General features: G+C 41.1%; 1 protein-coding gene across 2 annotated transcripts in view; it reads left to right on the forward strand.

The window, feature by feature from the left end:
- TANGO6 (transport and golgi organization 6 homolog) overlaps window positions 1-19,513 on the forward strand; it is a 176,946-nt gene continuing 157,433 nt past the window's right edge. Inside the window, exons 1-4 of one of the 2 annotated variants that reach the window (XM_040633505.1) lie at window positions 1-130; window positions 12,095-12,735; window positions 14,889-15,005; window positions 16,809-16,950. In XM_040633505.1, coding sequence (XP_040489439.1) covers window positions 34-130; window positions 12,095-12,735; window positions 14,889-15,005; window positions 16,809-16,950 — 997 coding nt within the window. In that variant the 5' untranslated portion in view covers window positions 1-33. Of the gene's footprint in view, window positions 131-9,745; window positions 9,871-12,094; window positions 12,736-14,888; window positions 15,006-16,808; window positions 16,951-19,513 lie in introns of those variants that run through there. The other variant, XM_040633506.1, reaches the window with a different exon arrangement.

Raw genomic sequence — 19,513 nt, forward strand, 5'->3', positions numbered from 1 at the left:
AGCCGGTCGCTAGCGGCGCGTTCCACTCCAGTCATGGCGGCCCCCGGACAGGCCGCGGGCGGCGAGGCTCTGGAAAAGTGCAGTCTGGAGAGCATTCTGGAGGCGCTGAAGCTGCTGCTGAGCCCGGGAGGTGAGAGGACGGATCTCGGCTCTGGGCTGCACTCGGGACTCTCAGGGCGCCAGTCTTCCCGGGCTGCCCTGCCTTCCGTAGTGTGCGCCCCTCAGGCCCTCCCTGGGATCCCCAGCTATGAGGTCGCCCCGCCCGGCTCCTGGGGGCTTTGGGCATTGTCCGTCCAGCCTCATTTTAATTGAGGAAGCCGAATCAAGAAGGGGATGGGATCCGCTGAATACTGATGGTAACCGACGTCTCCTGAGCGCTTACCTTGTGCCAGGCACTCACTATTAAGCGCCCTGGGTACATGATTCCATTCATTCCTTACTATCACCCTCTGAGGTAGGGACTGCGGCGAGAGCTTCCAAAAGGGTAGGCGCTTGTGACTCCGAAAGTGAGGTCCAGCCTCTTGAGTGCGCTGGGTCTAATGTGGACGCTGGAGATTTGTAGGACTGCCGAGGCGTATAGAAAAAGGAAGCAGTGGCGTTTGAGCTGGATTTGGGGAGAGTATTTAGGGATATACAGTGTGTGGGAGGGATTTACAGTCACTTTTAGTCTTTCGTGATGAGTTGACAAGATCTTCCCAGTTTAGAATCTGAAGGGACCTTGGCAGTGGTTGAGCCTGGCACGGACCTTTTACACCTGAGGACACTTAAGGCTTACTGAAGAGATGAAGTAACCTGCTACAGATCATGTGGTCAAATTAGGGGCAGAACACGGACCCAGAATGGAGGTCTGCCGAACTCCATTCTCAAACCAAGACAAATTATTCAGTGTGGAGCCTCTGATGTTATTTGAAGTTTTGAGAAAGGACACAAGAGATAGGATTGTATATGTGCAGGCTGGGGTTTGTAGGAAGTGATGTTCCAAGTCTCAGATTTTGAGATACCCCCCAAAATTCAAAACCTCCCCCAAACATTGTACCATACCTGGGAGAAGTGAAAAGAAGTCATTAATAATAGTAACTGAGTGCCTACTAAGTATCAGGCCCAATAGCATGCTGTTTGTATGTATATTATTTAATGCTCAGGACAATCCCGTGAGATAGTTATTGTATTTCATTTTACAGATGAATAACCAAGGCTCAGGCACATTGGAAGTTGGTACAATGTCAGTCTATTAAGTAGTAGAGCCAGGATTTTTTTTTTTTTTTTTAAGATTTTTATTTGAGAGAGAAAGCACAGAAGGAGTGAGAGGGAGAAGCAGACTCCCTGCTAAGCAGGGAGCCCAATGCTGCGCTTGATCCCAGGACCCTGGGATCACCACCAGAGCCAAAAACAGATGTCCAACCAGCTGAGCCACTCAGGCCCCCAAAGCCAGGATATTTTTTATTTTCATTTTTTAAGTAGGCTCTGTGCCCAGTGTGGGACTTGAACTTACAACCCCAAGATCAAGTGTGGCATGCTCTATCCACTTAGCCAGTCAGACAGCCATAGCCAGGATGAGTTTTGTTTGTTTTTTTAAAGATTTTATTTATTTATTTGAGAGAGAGAAAATAAGCTGAGGGGAGGGGCAGAGGAGGAGGGAGAAGCATACTGCCTGTTGAGCGGGGACCCTGACGTGGGGCTTGATCCCAGGACTCTAGGATCATGACCTGAGCCAAAGAGAGATGCTTAACCAACTGAGCCACCCAGGCACCCCTGGATGTTTTTTAAATTATTTTTTTAAGTTCCAGTATAGTTAGTAGACAGTGTTACATTAGTTTCAGGTGTACAATATAGTGATTCAATTCCATACAACACCTGGTGATCATCACAACAAGTGCAATCCTTAATCCCCATCACCTGTATCACTCATCCCTCCACCCACCTCCTCTCTGGTAACCATCAGTTCGTTGTCTATAGCTAAGTCTGTTTCTTGGGGTTTTTTCGCTCGCTCTCTTTCCTTTGCTTGTGTTTTTGTTTGTTTCTTTCTTAAATTCACCATATGAGTGAAATCATATGGTATTTGTCTTTCTCTGACTTACTTTGCTTAGGATTATACTCTACCTCCACCCATATTGTTGCACATGGCAAGATTTCGTTCTTCTTTATGGCTGAATAATACTCTCTCTCTCACACACACACACCCACATACCCCACATCTTTAGCCATTCATCTGTTGATGGACAACACTTGAGCTGCTCCCATAATTTGGCTATTGTAAATAATGCAGTAAACATAGGGGTGCATATATCCTTTTGAATTAGTGTTTTCATGTTCTTTGGGTAAATGCCCAGTAGTGTGATTACTGGATTGTAGGGTAGTTCTATCTTTAATGTTTCCAGGAAACTTCAAACTGTTTAGTTCTACAGTGCCTGCGCCAGTTTGCATTCCCACCAACAGTGTACAAGGGTTCCTTTCTCTCCACATTCTCACCAACACTTGTTCTTTCTTGTGTTTCTGATTTTAGGCATTGTGACAGGTGTGAAGTGATATCTTATTGTAGTTTTGATTTGCATTTCCCTGATAATGAGTGATGTTGAGTATCTTTTTGTGTGTCTGTTGGCCATCTAGATATCTTTTTTTTCTTTTTTAAGATTTTATTTATTTTGAGTGAGAGAGAGAGCACAAGCAGGGGGAGTGGCAGGCAGAGGGAGAAGCAGACTCCCAGCTGAGCAGGGGCTTGATGTGGGACTCGATCCCAGGACCCTGGGATCATGACCTGAGCCACCCCGGTACCCTGGATATGTTTTTTTTTTTTTTTAAGTTTATTAAACTTTTTTAGTAATGTCTACACCCAACGTGGGGCTCAAACTCACATCCCCGAGATCAGGAGTGATTCAACATTTGCTCTTCCAACTGGCACCCCTGGATGTCTTTTTTGGAGAAATGTTTGTTCATGTCTTCTGCCCATTTTTAAATTAGATTATTTGTTTTTTGGGTGTTGAGTTGTATAAGTTCTTTATATATTTTGGATACTTTTTTTTTAATAGAGTCAGGATTTGAACTCAGGTGCCTTCCACTGTAGTATGATAACTATACTACTTTGCCCCAGTGAAGAAGTAAACTGCAAAACATAGTTGAACTTGCTAATTGAGAGGTCACTTGTCTAGCAACTGAATCTGGAAATGACTGAGAATGAGGTTAAATGAGTAAAAAATCTGGAAATAATCATCTATCACAAAGCACATATACACAAACCACATTTATAAAAGATGCTCTCTAAATATGTGGTAGAGTTACGTACATGTACTCATTTAACATACAGGAATTCGAGCATTCCTATTTGAAAAAGAGTATGTACTGTGGTAAAATGATTTTGCACATCCAGTCTATTATATATTGTGTGCATCTGCCTGCTGTTTCCTTTTATCATATCAGCTGCTGAGGGAATTAAAAAACATCTGTGCATCATGAGTATTCAGATGTCCCTGATGGACTGAGGTATTGAGGAGTCAGGATGAAAGTACTGGTTAAAATGACATCCAGCTGGATTAAACTATTTTTGATTTGCCTTTAAATTGACTCCCTTTGAGGTAATACTCACTGGGAGTCATCTGTATATAGTAGTCTGACCTCACTGCTATTGGAGAAACAAAATTACATAAAAATTTATGCTCCCAAGTATCTTGTCTGTCTTGGGAGAGATGGTACTATGCATATAGACCAAGAGAGAGATTCAACATGGTGGGATAATGCTAGTGGTGAAAGGATGGTGTAGATAGCAATTGGAAAAAGGAGGAGTCATCAGGAGTGGAGCTGTGGAAGTCTATAAGACGAAGAGGAATTCAGTCTCTTGGGAATTACATAGACAGGAAGGAAGATGTCAATGGTCTTTCGTTTTTGAGCCATGAAGTGTTCTGCTGCATTTAGCTTTTTCTCTTCCTCTGCCTTCCATTTCTATTCTCTATCATGGGGCAAATAATAGTATCTTCACCTCTGTTGTTAGGAAATGTGTTAAGCAACATTTGAAAGGGATTTGTCAATGTTTTTTTAAAGATTTATTATTTCAAGGGTTGAAGAGGGGCAGAGGGAAGAGAGAGAGAATCTCGAGTAGACTTTGCATAGAGCCTGTATCGGGGCTCAATTCCACGACCCTAGAGATCATGACCCGAGCTGAAATCAAGAGTCGGATGCTTTACCAACTGAGCCTCCCAGGTGCCCAGGGGTTTGGCAATTTTAGTGCAGTTTTATTTGTAAGAAATGGAGACCATCTCAGCAACAGTTTTCCTAACTATAAATTTCTATACCAAATATAGATTCACTGAACTCTGTCATTAAATTTGAATTACATTGTTGGGAAGGGGCCGAAAATTTTGATAATTTGTAAATAAGCTGTACCACACTGATTTTTGCGTTCCATATTGCTTTGCACTTTGAACATAATAAAAAGTACCACGCAAACTGAAGTCTGCTTTTAAATGTCACAAGGCATAGGCATTTAAATTGGTGATTGGTAAGAATAAATAATGTCCATAAGAACAGCATTTCCCAAAGTGTGATAGGGATGGTTTTATGTACGTAGCATTTTGAGGCTGCATCGTGTAGAGTAGTGATCAAAAGCTAACTTATCAGGAAGAGTGGCATTGTTTTGATTTTCGCAAATCTCTTTAGCGTCTGGCTTATTAGAAGACAGCTGGATTTTCATATTTGCTTCTCTGTTTAGTGTCATGATAGGTTGTTTTGATTGAAATAGATGAAGAAAATCTAGACTCCCGTAGATATGTAGTTGGAAAAGGAAGAACTCAATTGCCTTTTCAGTTACTTGTGTGTATTTTTTCATACCGTACTGAAACTGAACAGGAGGTTAATATCTGGAAGGTTAGTTGGGTTATGGAATCTGAACCGAATGAACTTCTCACAGTTGGCGCACTCAAGAGTGAATGAGACCGTAAACGGCAAATAATGGCCTAGTATTAATATGAAAATAGTTTTGAACTTGCAGACTCCCGGAGGATCTGAAACCCCTCAAAACATGAGCCCCTATACCCTATTTTGAAAACAGCCTTGGGGGATGCTTTTGTTATTTTCAAGTAGATGGTATTTATCACCACTAGAGGGCAGACAAGACTACTTTATTAAGGGTCTCTTGAAAAACAGCTAATAGCTTTTGTTTTAAATCATTTTCTTTGTGTCCCATGTTTGGGTTCAAAGATCTTACAAAGTTGCAGGAAGTCACTTAGAGGTTGTTTAGTGACCTTAATGGTTAATGGTGACAAGTTAGGAGAGCACTCCTTTTTCCTTTTTAGGTACATATTAGCTAAAGGAACCAGATATGCTACCGCATAGAACACTTGCCCTGGACGGTCTTAGAGAAATACTGAAAAATTCTTACTCTTCTCAGTCTCATTATTCTTTTTTTTTTTTTTTTTAAAGATTTTATTTATTTATTCGACAGAGAGAGACAGCCAGCGAGAGAGGGAACACAAGCAGGGGGAGTGGGAGAGGAAGAAGCAGGCTCATAGCGGAAGAGCCTGATGTGGGACTCGATCCCGTAACGCCGGGATCACGCCCTAAGCCGAAGGCAGACGATTAACCGCTGTGCCACCCAGGCGCCCCAATCAGTCTCATTATTCTTAACCAGTAGGGTTATGTTCCTTTTTCTTTATATAGAAATAGTTTATATTCCTTATGGAAACTGAAAGAAGAAAATTAAAATTACCTTAATTTCCACTATCTGGAGATTGCATTTTGGGAAATATTTTTCTTTTTGATAAAAATGGATAGACTATATACTATTTCATAACCTTAAAATAAGTTTTTTAAGTACAGAAACTATACATATTGACTCTAGAAAAAACTTTTAAATATAATTAAGCAAAAAAGAAAAATCACCCATAACCCTACCACTCAGAGGTCATCATTTAATACTTCGACGTATAACCTTTGAGACCCTTTGTATGTGTGTATATATGTATATATACATATGCATATTTTAATAACAGGTTCATAGTGTTCCTTTATGATCAGTTTTCAGAATGATAGTGTCAATCTTCAAAGGTAACCAATGAAGTAATTTCTTTGTTTTATTATGAACTAATAGATTTTTTTGTGTATATGATATGTTTCAAAAATTGTACTCATTAGTCTTGATACTCAAATTGTCCATTTGTGGCTTGTGGGAGCTACTCCCAGATTGGCTCTTGGGCTCTTTGACATGACTCTAGTAGTCTTTGTTAGCCTTCTTGCTTTCAAGCATGACAAGATGTCTCAGACTCATCTTACACATTTCTTGCCCCATTCTTGAAAACAGCTATCTTTAAGGTGAAGTAATATTTATTTATTTATTAGAGAAAGAGAAAGAGAGTATGAGTGGGCGGGGGGGGGGGCAGAGAGGCGGAGAGACTCTCAAGCGGTCTCCACACTCAGCACAGACCCCACACAGGGCTTGATCCTACAATCCTGAGATGAAATCAAGAGTCAGATGCTCAACCTGCTGAGCCACCCAGGAGCCCCTAAGGAGGAGTGGTATTTAGAGACCCCAATATGGATACTAGGCATATTCATTGTTCCTGGTGTCATTACTTACAGACTTCTTCAATTATTAGAGCTAGAAGGGCGCCTGGGTGGCTCAGTCGTTAAGCGTCTGCCTTCGGCTCAGGTCATGATCCCAGCGTTCTGGGATCGAGCCCCACATCGGGCTCCCCGTTCGGCAGGAAGCCTGCTTCTCCCTCTCCCACTCCCCCTGCTTGTGTTCCTTCTCTCACTGCCTCTCTCTCTGTCAAATAAATAAATAAAATCTTTAAAAAAAATTATTAGAGCTAGGAAATATGTGGATTTTCAGAAAACAAAACAAATCCACAGTTCTGATATCCCAATTAAAATGAAATATGATGGGGGCACCTGGGTGGCACAGAGGTTAAGTGTCTGCCTTCGGCTCAGGGCGTGATCCCAGTGTTATGGGATCGAGCCCCACATCAGGCTCCTCCACTATGAGCCTGCTTCTTCCTCTCCCACTCCCCCTGCTTGTGTTCCCTCTCTCGCTGGCTGTCTCTATCTCTGTCGAATAAATAAATAAAATCTTTAAAAAACATAAAAATGAAATATGGAGTTTAAATTTTTCCTAACATTTCATTATGAAGATTTTCAAACTTATAGAAAAGTGGACAGAGTTTTCCAGTGAAAACCCATATACCATGACATAGATTCTTTCTCTATCACATATTTGTCCACCTAGCCATTCTTCTATAATTTATAGTTTTGTATTTGTATCTTTTATCTGGAAATATTGGATCTAGTGAATTGAAATTAGCTTACTTATTTCATATATATACATACATATATAAGTATATGCTTAACACATTCACACACACGCATATAATATTTTAAAATAACAAATCCTACATCACCATCCTCAACAAACCTACTTATTTTAGGGGATTTTTGTTTGTTGTCCTCAGGATGCATAAAGTTCTTTTTTTCTTTTAAGATTTTATTTTTAAGTAATCTCTGTACTCTGTGTGGGGCCTGAACTCACGACCCCGAGATCAAGAGTCGCATACTCTATCGACTGAGCCACACAGGTGCCCCTAAAGTTTTATATTTCAAGTCACTTGAAAGAATTCTCTGCATTTATGCTGCTAACTTGGTATAGAGCCAGAGTCTGCATACTTTTTCTGTAAAGGAGCAGACAGTAAATACTTTGGGCTTTGTGACCCATATAATCTGTTATAATTACTCAGTTCTGCTGCTGTGGCTTGAAAGCAGCCATAAATAATATATAAATAAATGGGCATGACTATGTTCCAATAAAACTTAATGGAAAATGTGGTGGGCCAGATTTGATCTCCATGTTGTAGTTTGACAACCTTGGACATGAAGTACAGAATTGTTAGATCCATTTGTATGTTTTTGATTTTTAGGAATTATTTTGAAAAAAAATTATTTAATTTTTTTAACTATGAAAAGCATAAGGTTCCAAAACAAAAACTCTGAAACTGGATAATTTGTCCCTAGCTCCTCCCCACTGTTCTTTTCTCTCTGTAGATAACTCACTTTACTTTTTAATTTGTTCTTTCACTGCCTTTTGGACAACAAAAGCAAATAATGTATTTTATATTTGTTTCCTTTCTTACACAAAAGGTAGCATATAGACATTCTTTTATACCTTACCTTTAATATTTACTATGTCTTAGAGATTACTACATAGTGGTTCACAGCAGTCTTCCTCTTTTACAAGTATGCCATTATCTGGATATACCATTGTTTATTCAGTCGGTTCTCTTTTACTGGATATGTGGGTTGTCTCAGGTCCTTTCTTAATACAAGAAGCACTGCAATGAATAGCCTTGTGTATATGTCATTTTGCATTTCTGCCCGTGTGTTTATCTATAGGATAGATTCCTAAAAAGTGGAATTGCTGGGCCAAACGTTAGATACGTATGTAATTTTGCTAGATATTGCCAAATTGCTCTCTTCAGGAATGTTACCATTTTCGTTTCTTCCAGCAATGTATGACAGTGCGTGATTTTCCAAAACCTTGCCACAAAATGTGTTAGAAACTTTTGGATTTTAGCCAGTTGATAAATGGGAAGTGCTATTTCAGTATAGTTTTAATTTACTTTTCTGTTATGAGCAAGGTTGATCATATTTTTATGTTTAGAAGTCATTTGCATTTCTTTTTCTGTAAACTGTTCATATCTTTTGCTCATATAGTATTTCATACTCTGTTAACTTTTTTTTTTTAAGATTTTATTTATTTATTTGACAGAGAGAGAGAGCACAGGCAGGGGAACAGCGGGCAGAGGGAGAGGGAGAGGTAGACTCCCCACTGAGCAAGGAGCCTGATGTGCGGCTCGATCCCAGGACGCTGGGATCATGACCTGAGCTGAAGGCAGCTGCTTAACCCACTGGGCCACCCAGGCGTCCCACCCCTCTGTTCACTTTAGAATGTATTTAATGAGCATGTCATTAAATAATATTCAATGAGACTTTTTTTTTTAAGATTTTATTTATTTATTTGACAGAAAGAGAGACAGCCAGCGAGAGAGGGAACACAAGCAGGGGGAGTGGGAGAGGAAGAAGCAGATTCCCAGCGGAGGAGCCCGATGTGGGGCTCAATCTCAGGACTCTGGGATCAGGCCCTGAGCCGAAGGCAGACGCTTAATGACTGAGCCACCCAGGTGCCCCCTGAGACTTTTTTTTTTTTTTTAAGTAATCCCTCTATACCCAATGTGGGGCTCAAGTTCATGACCCCAAGATCAAGAGTCAGATGCTGTCCTGACTAAGCCAGCCACGTGCCTCTCAACATAACTTAATGGCTACAAATATTCCATTATTCATTCATTCAACTACTACCTATTTTGAACAATACTACATTATCTGACAGGCCTTGTTTCAGGCAAGAAGGATACGACAATGAACAAAACAGAGCAGCATTCCTGTCCTCAAGTGGCTTTTATTGTAGTTGGCAAAGAGACAATAAATAATAAAATAAATACTACACTTACATAGAGTATGTTAGGCACAGGTAGACGGTTATTTACTCATCCAATCTCCTGTTACTGAATATATATTTCTTATTTTATGCTATTATAGGTAATGCGCTGTTGAGCACTCTTTTAGTTATTTCATTTTAATCCTTTGTTTCTTTTTTTTTTTTTTTTAAGATTTTATTTATTTATTTGACAGAGAGAGAGAGACAGCCAGCAAGAGAGGGAACACCAGCAGGGGGAGTGGGAGAGGAAGAAGCAGGCTCCCAGCAGAGCAGGGAGTCCGATGCAGGGCTGGATCCCAGAACCCCGGAATCACGCCCTGAGCCGAAAGCAGACGCTTAACGACTGAGCCACCCAGGCGCCTCTAGTTTGTTTTTTAGAAGGTGTTTTAACTAGTTTTGAGGTGTGTTACTTCTTATATTTATTTACATTACCAACATTTTATTATGGTTTTCTAACCATAACCTTCCTTTTTGTATTGTATTTTTAATAGTTGTCCTGGAATTACAATATATGTCTTTAATTTTTCACAATCTGCTTAGAATTAATATTGTTATTACTTCACATAACAGTTAAGAACCTTGCAACTATAAGGGTCATTTTATAGCTCCCACACCCCCACTTGACCTTTATGATAGGATTTTTAAATTTTTTATTTTATACATATATTTTTAAAGATTTTGTTTATTTATTTGACAGAGACAGTATAAGCAGGGGGAGCAGCAGTGGGAGGGGGAGAAGCAGGCTCCCAGCTGAGCAGGGAACCCGATGTAGGACTCCATCCCAGCACCCTGGGATCATGACCTGAGCTAAGGGTAGATGCTTAACCAACTGAGCCACTCAAGCGCCCCTGTGCTATGATTTTCATGTTTATTATATATATAGAAGTTACAAATCCCAATACCGTTTTGTAGATTTTGCCTAAGACATATATATATTTGAAGAAATTAAGAGAGACAATAGTCTTTTATATTTACCTACATGTTTACCATTTCTGATGCTCTTTATTCCTTCCTGGAAGATCCCAGTTTCCACTGAGTATTATTTTCCTTCAGCTTGAAGAATTTTCTTTACCATTTGTTTGTAGTGCAGATCTGCTGACAGTTCTCTTGGTTTTCATTGATCTGAAATGTCTTTATTTTACATTTCTCTTGGTTTTCATTGATCTGAAATGTCTTTATTTTACTTTCATTTTTGAAAGTTAGTTTTACTAGATCTAGAATTCCGAGTTGACATTTTGTTTCTTACGTCAGTATTTTATTTTATCTTTTTGAGAGAGAAAGTGTCACGAGCAGTGGGAGAGGGGCAAAGGGAGAAGGAGAGACAGAATCTTTTCTTTTTTTTTAAATTATTTATTTGAGAGGGAGGGTGGTGTGAGGGGCAGAGGGAGAGACACAGGCAGACTTCATGCTGAGCATGGAGCCTGATGCAGGGCTTGATCTCATAACCGTGAGATCAGGGCCTGAGCCAAAACCAAGTCTGTCGCTTAACCGACAGAGCCACCCACGCGCCCCGGCAGAGAGAACCTTAAGCAGGCTCCATACCCAGCGAGGAGCCCGACACAGGGCTCCTTTTCACGACCCTGAGATCATGACCTGAGCCGAAATCAAGAGTTTAACACTTAACTGACTGAGCCACCCAGGTGCCCCTGTTCTGTCAGTGTGTTAAAGATGCCTTTCTACCATCTTTTAGCAGTCCCGTTCATAAGTTCACACTCACAGCATCGTCCCTCATATGTAGTGCTTCATATCTAGTGCCTAGATGTGATTTTCTTTTTACTTATCCTGATACTTACAGGGTCAACATGGGCTGGGGATACAAATTTCATAGTTGGTAGCTTACAGATGGTTTTTAAAGCCACAGGCCTGGAGAAGATCCTCGAGGAAAGGAGTGCAGAATTCAGGAGAAGCCCTGCAGAATGTAGAGACCTGGTAGAAAAGGAGCCGCCAGCAGAGGCACTGGACGGATGGCCCTTGAGGTGTCTCAGAAGCCAAGAGATGATTGTGTTTCAAGGAGGGAGTTGTCAGCTCTGTCAGCTACTGCTGTGAGCGTGTAAGGCTTCTTCACCAGTAGAGGGCAGACAAGACCATTTTAGAAAGGGTTGGAGGGGAATTGAAAATAGATATTTTGTGGGGGAGAGGTGATTAAATGAATCCCTCTGAACCTTAGGCCTGTATTTTGTGATCTGCTTCACTAGAATATAAGTTCCATTAAGGAAGTAACTTTGTTTTGTTCAGTACTTTTTCCCTGGCACCTAGAACAGTTTGAAAAATCTTCTGTGGTAAATACTCAGCCTTTTATTTTTCTGTTACGGCTACAATTTAAGCCCAGTAAGATGGCTAGACATGGCCTCTGCCCTCAGAACACATGGGGAATAGAAACAAACTAGATGAAGTATAATGCGTTAGGTACACTGTTCTAACCACATTCCAAAGTGCTTTGGGAAGGCAGAAAATGTGGTCTTGAATTCTGCTGGGGCTTGGGTGGTGCAGCTGGGGGAGGCTTTCCAGGGGCACTGACGTCTGGGCCAGGCCCCAGAGGATGAGCTGGAGTGGGTAAGGCATTCCACACAGAGAAAAGTACCATTTGTTTCCCATGTATGTGATCCTTTTTTTTTTCTTCAAAAGGATCGGACTCAGGTTCACTACAGATCACAAAACATGATCTCCTGTTGGTTACTTTGAATTCTAACCTGTCTACTTTGGAGGACAAATTGCTGAAGGATCCTCACTGGAGGAAACTGAAATTCCTAAGGGATGAAATTGCTAATAAGGCAGAATGGCCACAAAACTCTGTGGATGTCACCTGGAGTTTCAGCTCTCAAGCCTTATTGTTGCTGTTGTGCTTGAAGGAAACCATGATCCACCTTGCAGCTGACTTCAGTCCAGGTAAACCCAACCTGAGGACTCCAGAAGCTGCTCCTGCCCTGAGCCCAGATACACTCAGCATCTCACAGCAGAAGACTGTCCAGTCAGCCTTGCAGTTCGTAGTCACCTTGGGTGTCTGCCCCTATCTCATGCCTGGAGTTGGAGTCCCTTTGAGATGCAGAACTGAGTTTGGGGCCGTCGTTCAGGACGTGGTGTGTCTCGATGTTCCTCCTCACGCAACCCGGAGACTGTACAGCAGCTGCAAGGTTCTTCTAAATGTTGCGCATCACACATCTCTGGGGAGCTTGATTTTCTGCCGCCATTTTGGGGATCTTGCTGCAGGTCTGTGCCAGCTGGGATTCTGCCCAACCAAGAGAAAACCACTAAACCCTGAGGAAGAGGTAAACACACATGAGTGTGTGTCTCTCTTGGTGAATGTGTGTATATTTGTGTGTGTGGTCATAAGAGACAACTCTTAGTTCTTCGGAAAAGGGCTGTTGGAAAGACGGTGAATTCCTGTTGAATGCCAAAGCATATCTAGTGGATAAATGAATCTTTTTAGATGGCTGGAGCTTCACGTATTAGATGCTAGTCCTTAGCACACCTGTTTCTTCTTGTCATTTTGTGACAATTTTTGTGGGCTCTTTCTTGAGTCTCTGTTTCTTTTTTCTCTTTCTTTCTTCTTCTTCTTCTTCTTTTTTTTTTTTTGCCTCTGTTTCTTTTTTAATAAAACGTGTATAATGATACCTGCCTTGGAAGGTGGTTGTGAGGATTAAGGATAATGTGTGTAAAGTACCTAGCCCAATCCCCAGTAGTGCTCATCAAAAAGTAATTACTACTAATATTAGTTTTAAACTATTCATCTCTCCTTCATTAAGTTCTTGGGAAGATTAAATGAAATGAAGTATGTAAAGCACTGGGTACACTGCATAATTCAATCACTGTTCATTGTTATTATTAGCTATTAGGGGTATTTGCCTGTTTTTTTTGCTGACATAGTGAGGATTTGAGTACCTGGATTGTAAAGGTGCTGTGGAGGTTACAGAAGCATAAGACATTAACTGAAGAGACAAGACAACATAGCAGGGACCACTAGTCCCTCGTGAGAAGGCCACCAGCATCAGCATAGGAGCCTAGCCAGAAGAAGTGGTTAAGATATAAATGTATCGAGGGGCGCCTGGGTGGCTCAGTCGTTAAGCGTCTGCCTTTGGCTCAGGGCGTGATCCCGGGGTCCTGGGATCGAGCCCTGCATCAGGCTCCCTGCTCCCCTGAGAGCCTGCTTCTTCCTCTCCCACTCCCCCTGCTTGTGTTCCCTCTCTCGCTGGCTGTCTCTCTCTCTGTCAAATAAATAAAATCTTAAAAGAAAAAAGATATAAATGTATCAAAGGTCAGTGTGTTTTAGGTGTGGGCTATGCTAATTCCTTAGCCCCTACAGCCAGATTCATAATGCCCACCTACCTCATTTCTCTGTCACCTCTCTCTGTCACCTTCTAATCTTGTTTCTTTTCTGTTTTTCCCTTTCTTTTCTGTCTCCTGCATATGTTCACAAACATTTGTCTGAAAGCTGCTATCATCCTAGCAGGGACATGAAATTGTGAGCTCCCCCAGTAGCTTCATCTTATGGGAAGCAGGGCACTGTGCTCTTTACTACTATGCATGCCTACTGCCTCCAGTTCTCTGAGATGGGGGGGGGGGGTCTGGATTGAGAGGTCTTATTACTATTACCTAAGCAATGCCCCAGAGTGTGGAGCAGGAGGGAGAAAAGGGAAGCACACAGAAAGGACCACGTAGGAAGGCAAGGGGAATTGACAGAAGGGGAAACGCAGAGGGTGCGTGTTTTGAAGCTGGGCAAGTGCCAGCATTAGGAGCTGCTCTAAGCGGTGCGTGTGCTTCACATTGCTGGATGCTAATGGGCACAATCCTGACTGCCTTACTCACTTACTGAAGGGGAATAGTACTGTTGAGGTTCAAGGGGACCCAACAAATAGCACCCCTCTTTGCTACCCAACTTCTGAATGAATTAAAAGTTAACCGAGTAAGTGAGATGAAAACTCAAAATGTCATCTCTGTTGCTCCTGAGGGCAGAGTTGGGGATACAGCTTATTGATGCAGACAGTTGGGCTTCCTAACGGTGCTTTCCGGAGTTAAGCACACTTACCACTCACCCAGTTTTAAGGAAACTGCGGCACCTTCTGCTCCCCCATGGCAGGGGATATGCCTCTGTAAAATCCATAGCAAGGAAGAGCAGAGCAGAACGCGCACTTGCTCCCAAGACATAGAATAGGAACGAGCCAAGTCGTACATGCCAGCACTCATCAGTCAGTAAGTTTATTCCAAACTCACCAATAAGATAAGTGCCTAAGATCTCCTGCCCGGAAGTGAGTGAGGGGATGCAGAGGGGGCCAGGAGCGTTTTAATATTATAACTTCCTCCGTGTGGAAGGGAGTCAAGAGGAAAAGAAGCCTGTTCTCCTGTCCTCTCATCAATGTTTTTGTACAGTATTGTAAACATTACCTTCTATTGCCTGCTAAAGCCAAGTACGTGTTTCTTTTAGGTTTTAACAGAAGAGGAAAGAACGCTATCTAGGGAGGCCTTGAGAGACATCTTGGATCAAGTGTATCAACCATTAGCAGTCCGAGAATTACTTATCCTCCAGGGAGGACCACCCCAGGTATTCAGGCCTGGGGACTTTTGTGGGTGGATCACTAAAGATTATGTGCAGAGAGAGTGTTGTCTTCTCCTGGGAAACTTGATAATCTAGTTGAGTCTTATTTCATCCTTTAGATTGCTAAATGATATTTGTAAAACGAAGTTATATTGATCCTTAAGATAATTTTTTTTTAAAGATTTTATTTTTAAGTAATCTCTACACTAAGCGTTGGGCTTGAAACTACAACCCCAAGATCAAGAGTTGAATGCTCTAACAACTGAGCCAGTCAGGCACCACGACCGTTAGGGTAATTTTTTAAGGATTTTTCTGTTAATGGAATTATGGCCACTTTTTCCAAGAACATGGCCTTTTTATTTATTTATTTTGAATTTTTGCTCATTTTTTAAATTTAGAATATGGCAATTTTATTGAAAATATATTTTATTCATTCTGAAAATGGGACTCTTTTAATACTAAAATTTGGCTGTTTGACAATACATTCTTCTGGCAGAAATATTTAGACATCTTATTCTTTGAATGGAATATATATAGTCAAGACATTAACATTAGGGCTATCATTGGGACTATTTTTATCTCCTTTGTTTGAAAACATCAGTATATATTCTGCTAAGTATAAGATAGTTCTTTTTTTCCTTAAAAATAATTATTTATCTGAAATGTTTTAATTGATGATGTAGATGAAGTTACCTCCTTGTTTATAGTATCTACATTTAGTTATGACTATAGCTGAGTAAAGAGTGAAGGGCCAAGGGAATTAGTGGTAGGTCAGGAACAAGGACCAGCTGAAGCTGGGTGCAAAGATATCTCCTAGATGAAGTCATTTTCATCTCATCTCTAGAATATTACTGTAGCCTCTCATTGGGCCCCTCTGGCCTCACACCCACTTCTCTGGGTGACTCCACGGTTTGGCAGATTAAATCAATACGGTCTAAGAACATGGTGAAAAGCAGATGCTCTGGAGGTCAGCATACTCTGGAGTGCAGCACCCCCCAGCACGCAGTTATGTGAGTTAGTAAACCTTTCCTTCCCTCAGTTTCCCTAACAATAGATAGTAACTCCTTTCAAGTCCATTATGAGATGATGCGGGAGTTACTTAGCACAGTGCCTGGCAAATCATAACCCCCTCAATAAGTGGTAATTATTAGTCCTCCTTAAATAAAAGAGAGAGGACAGGCTAGATAGGAGTAAATGTTTCTGTCACTAATTTTTATGTTCACATAGTTACATACCATGATTGACTGCAACATAGTTTGCATTCTAGACCCAAAACAAGAGACCCCAAGTCTGTTTTGTTCATAGTGGCTCCACAGAGCTCTCAAAAAGGAGTGCTTGAAGAAATTCAACTCTTTTTTGAAAACTGCTGTGCCACAAGGAGTTAGAGTAGCTAAGACCAAGGAGGCAAGGACTAGCATGGCCTCTTACTGTCACGAACTGCGCTCTTAGTGGTGAGTAACGTTCATAGGACTCTTACATGGAAACTAGATTTGATTGGAAGGACTGCACTCAGAGATGGGTTACATTAACTTTGTGTTTCTAAAATCTGTACTTTACTCACCTATGTGTTTGTCTATTTCTGGGTTTGAAATTTCACTTGATACTTTGCTTGAAGTTTATGGTATTTCTACTTATAAGTGATGCTGAAGAAGGTTTCTTTTTGGAAAAAAAATGGTGTTCTTCCGAAGTCTGTTTATCATACTGTTACTTGTCAGTATGACTCAGTATATATTTATATATTTTAATGATTTCTACACATCCTGTCTATTTCACTGACGCTGAATTCATGCCTTTTCCATCCTTTTTCAGCCCTGCACAGATGAGAAGACTCAAGTTAGGTATCGGGCCCCAGCTTGGCTTCGGCGTCTATGTGGGCAACTGCTCTCTGAAAGGTTGATGAGACCCAGTGGTGTTCAGGCAGTAGTCCGAGGTATTCTGGAAGGAGCAGGGGGTAAGAAATATGTTTTTGTTACTTCGGTATCCAGTTTCCTTCTGCTCAGGGTCTTTAGCATTTGACTGTAAGGTCTGATTGTGACTCATCTCTGCCTTTGTGGAGATTGAGGAGGTTAGATTTGGAGATGAAATCTTAATGAACTTCTTTTTCACAGAAACTCATTTTCTCGTCCTTTTTCAAAAACAGACTATTTTTCTAAAACTGCTTACGGGCACCTGGGTGGCTCAGATGGTTAAGTGTCTGCCTTTGGCTCATGTCATGATCTCTGGGTCCTGGAATCAAGCCCTACGACTAATCTGTTCTCAGATTCTCTCCCTGTTGTTTAAGTCTCCTTTCAGTGTTTTTGAATACACCCAATATTCTATTGATTTGATCTTCTTGGAGACATCTCTCTCTGAGTCTTCTCTAATCTGGACTAATTATCTCTTGCACAGCAAACCTCCTGGGATCTCCTTTCACCTTTATCTTGGTGATTCCTTTGCCTTTCTTTTGTGTTTAGTCGCTTATCTCCCATATCTCATGCACATTCATTTCCTATTGCTGCTGTGACAAATTACCGCATACTTAGTGGCTTTTTGATGGAAATGATATTTATACTGGGTCCTGAAGGCTGAGTAAGAATTTATCAGTTGAAGAGTGAAAGAAGACTGACATGGGCAGAGAGAATAGCATGTATGAAGGGACTGACTTAGAAAAAGCATAATGTTTTTGAGTAAGGTTCAGTGTGGGTAGAGCAGTGAGGGCAGAGTGTGGTGTTCAGGATTTTGAACTTTATTTCTAGGGCAGTGAGAAACCATTGGAAGGTTTTAAAAAGGAGAGAGGTATGATCAAATCTACATTTTAGAAATATCTATCTGGATGTATTGTGAAGAATTGGTTGGGTAAGAGCAGAAGCAGGGAGATCAGTTAAGAAGCAGTCATCTGAGGGATCCCATGGTTTGGATCAATGCAGTGGCCATAGAAATGGAGAGAAATTAATGACAATAAGAAGTATTCAAGAGGTAGCAGTGCCAGGGGTGCCTGGGTGACTCAGTAGGCTAGGCATCTGACTCTTGATTTCGGCTCAGGTCATGGGATTGGGCCCTGGGTTGGACTCTGCGCTCAGTGTGGAGTTTGCCTCAGATTCTTTCTCCCTCTCCCTCAGCCCCTCGGCCTGCGCATGTGTGTGCGTGCTCTCTCTCTCAATGAATGAGTGAATGAATTAAAAAAAAAAGAGGTAGCATTGCCAGAACTTAATGAAGGGCTGGATATGTGGAGAGGAAAGAGGAGAGACAGAAGAATCAATCTTGACTTTCCATTTCTAGTGTGGTAAATGTACCTTGGTCCGGTCAGACAAAGGTGAGGTGAGCGTGGTAGGCAGATATTGATAGATTTGGTCTAGAGTGACTGTAATGTTGCTTCCTAGTTCTGCCAGCCGTGCCTTCCAGGGTCAATGAAATGAAAAATTACCAGTTATCTGAGAGAAGTTGCTGTGTGCAAAGAGGTCTTTGCAAATTTTTTTGCTAAAGAAAAGTTAGAGTTCACCCAAGGTCATGGAAATTGGAGAGCTGTTATAAGACACATAGAGCCTTATTTTTGCTATGAGCTTTTTTCCCTCTACTTATGCATGTATATATTTTTTTGTTATCTATTTAAATCTTGTTTCTTTTCAAAACTGATTTGAGGCAATTTATATTTACTCACACATTTGCCATTTCTGGTGTTCTTCATTTCTTTGTGTAGATCCAAATTTTAATTCAAATTTCCTTCTGCCTGAAGAACTTGAGCTTTTCTTACAGTGCAGGTCTGCTGGCAGTGAATTCCTTTGGCTTTTATTTATCTGAAAAAGTCTTTGTTTCACCTTCCTTTTTGAAAATATTTTTGCTGTCATTTTTGTCTTTGTTCCTCTATACGTGATGTATCTTTTTTCTTCTGGTTGCTTTTAGGTTCTTTCTCCTTGTCAGTGGTTTTTAGAAATTTGATTATGGTATGCCTTGATGTGGGTGATTTTCCTTAGGTTTCTTCTGCTTAATGTTTCTTGAGCTTGTTAGAGCTGAGAATTTATAGTTTTTGTCGTATTTGGAAATAATTGCTCAGACATTGTCTTCAAATATTATTTTCTATCCTCTCTGAGAGCTCTCTCTCTTTAAAACTTTTTTTTTTTTTTTTTAATAAAGTACAAGCCCCAGGGGCATCTGGGTGACTCACTTGTTAAGCATCTGCTGTTGACTTGGGTCATGATCCTAGGGTCCTGGGGTTGGGCCCCACGTTGGGCTCCCTGCTCAGCAGGAAGTCTGCTTCTCCCTCTCCCAGTCCCCCTGCTTGTGTTCCCTCTCTCGCTGTGTCTCTTTCTGTCAAATAGATAAATAAAATCTTCAAAAAAAATAAATAAAAATAAAAAGTACAAGACCCAATGTGGGGCTCGAACTCATGATCCCCCAGATCAAGAGTTGTGTGCTGCTCTACCCACTGAGCCAGGGAGGTGCCCCTCTTCTCTCTTTTTGGAATTTGATTTACACCTAATATTATGCTTAATGTTGTCCTATAAGTTACTGATGCTCTGTGTTTTTTTGTTTTGTTT

Source organism: Ursus maritimus, unplaced genomic scaffold (assembly GCF_017311325.1).
Source record: "Ursus maritimus isolate PB19 unplaced genomic scaffold, ASM1731132v1 scaffold_19, whole genome shotgun sequence".
Lineage (NCBI taxonomy): Eukaryota > Metazoa > Chordata > Mammalia > Carnivora > Ursidae > Ursus > Ursus maritimus.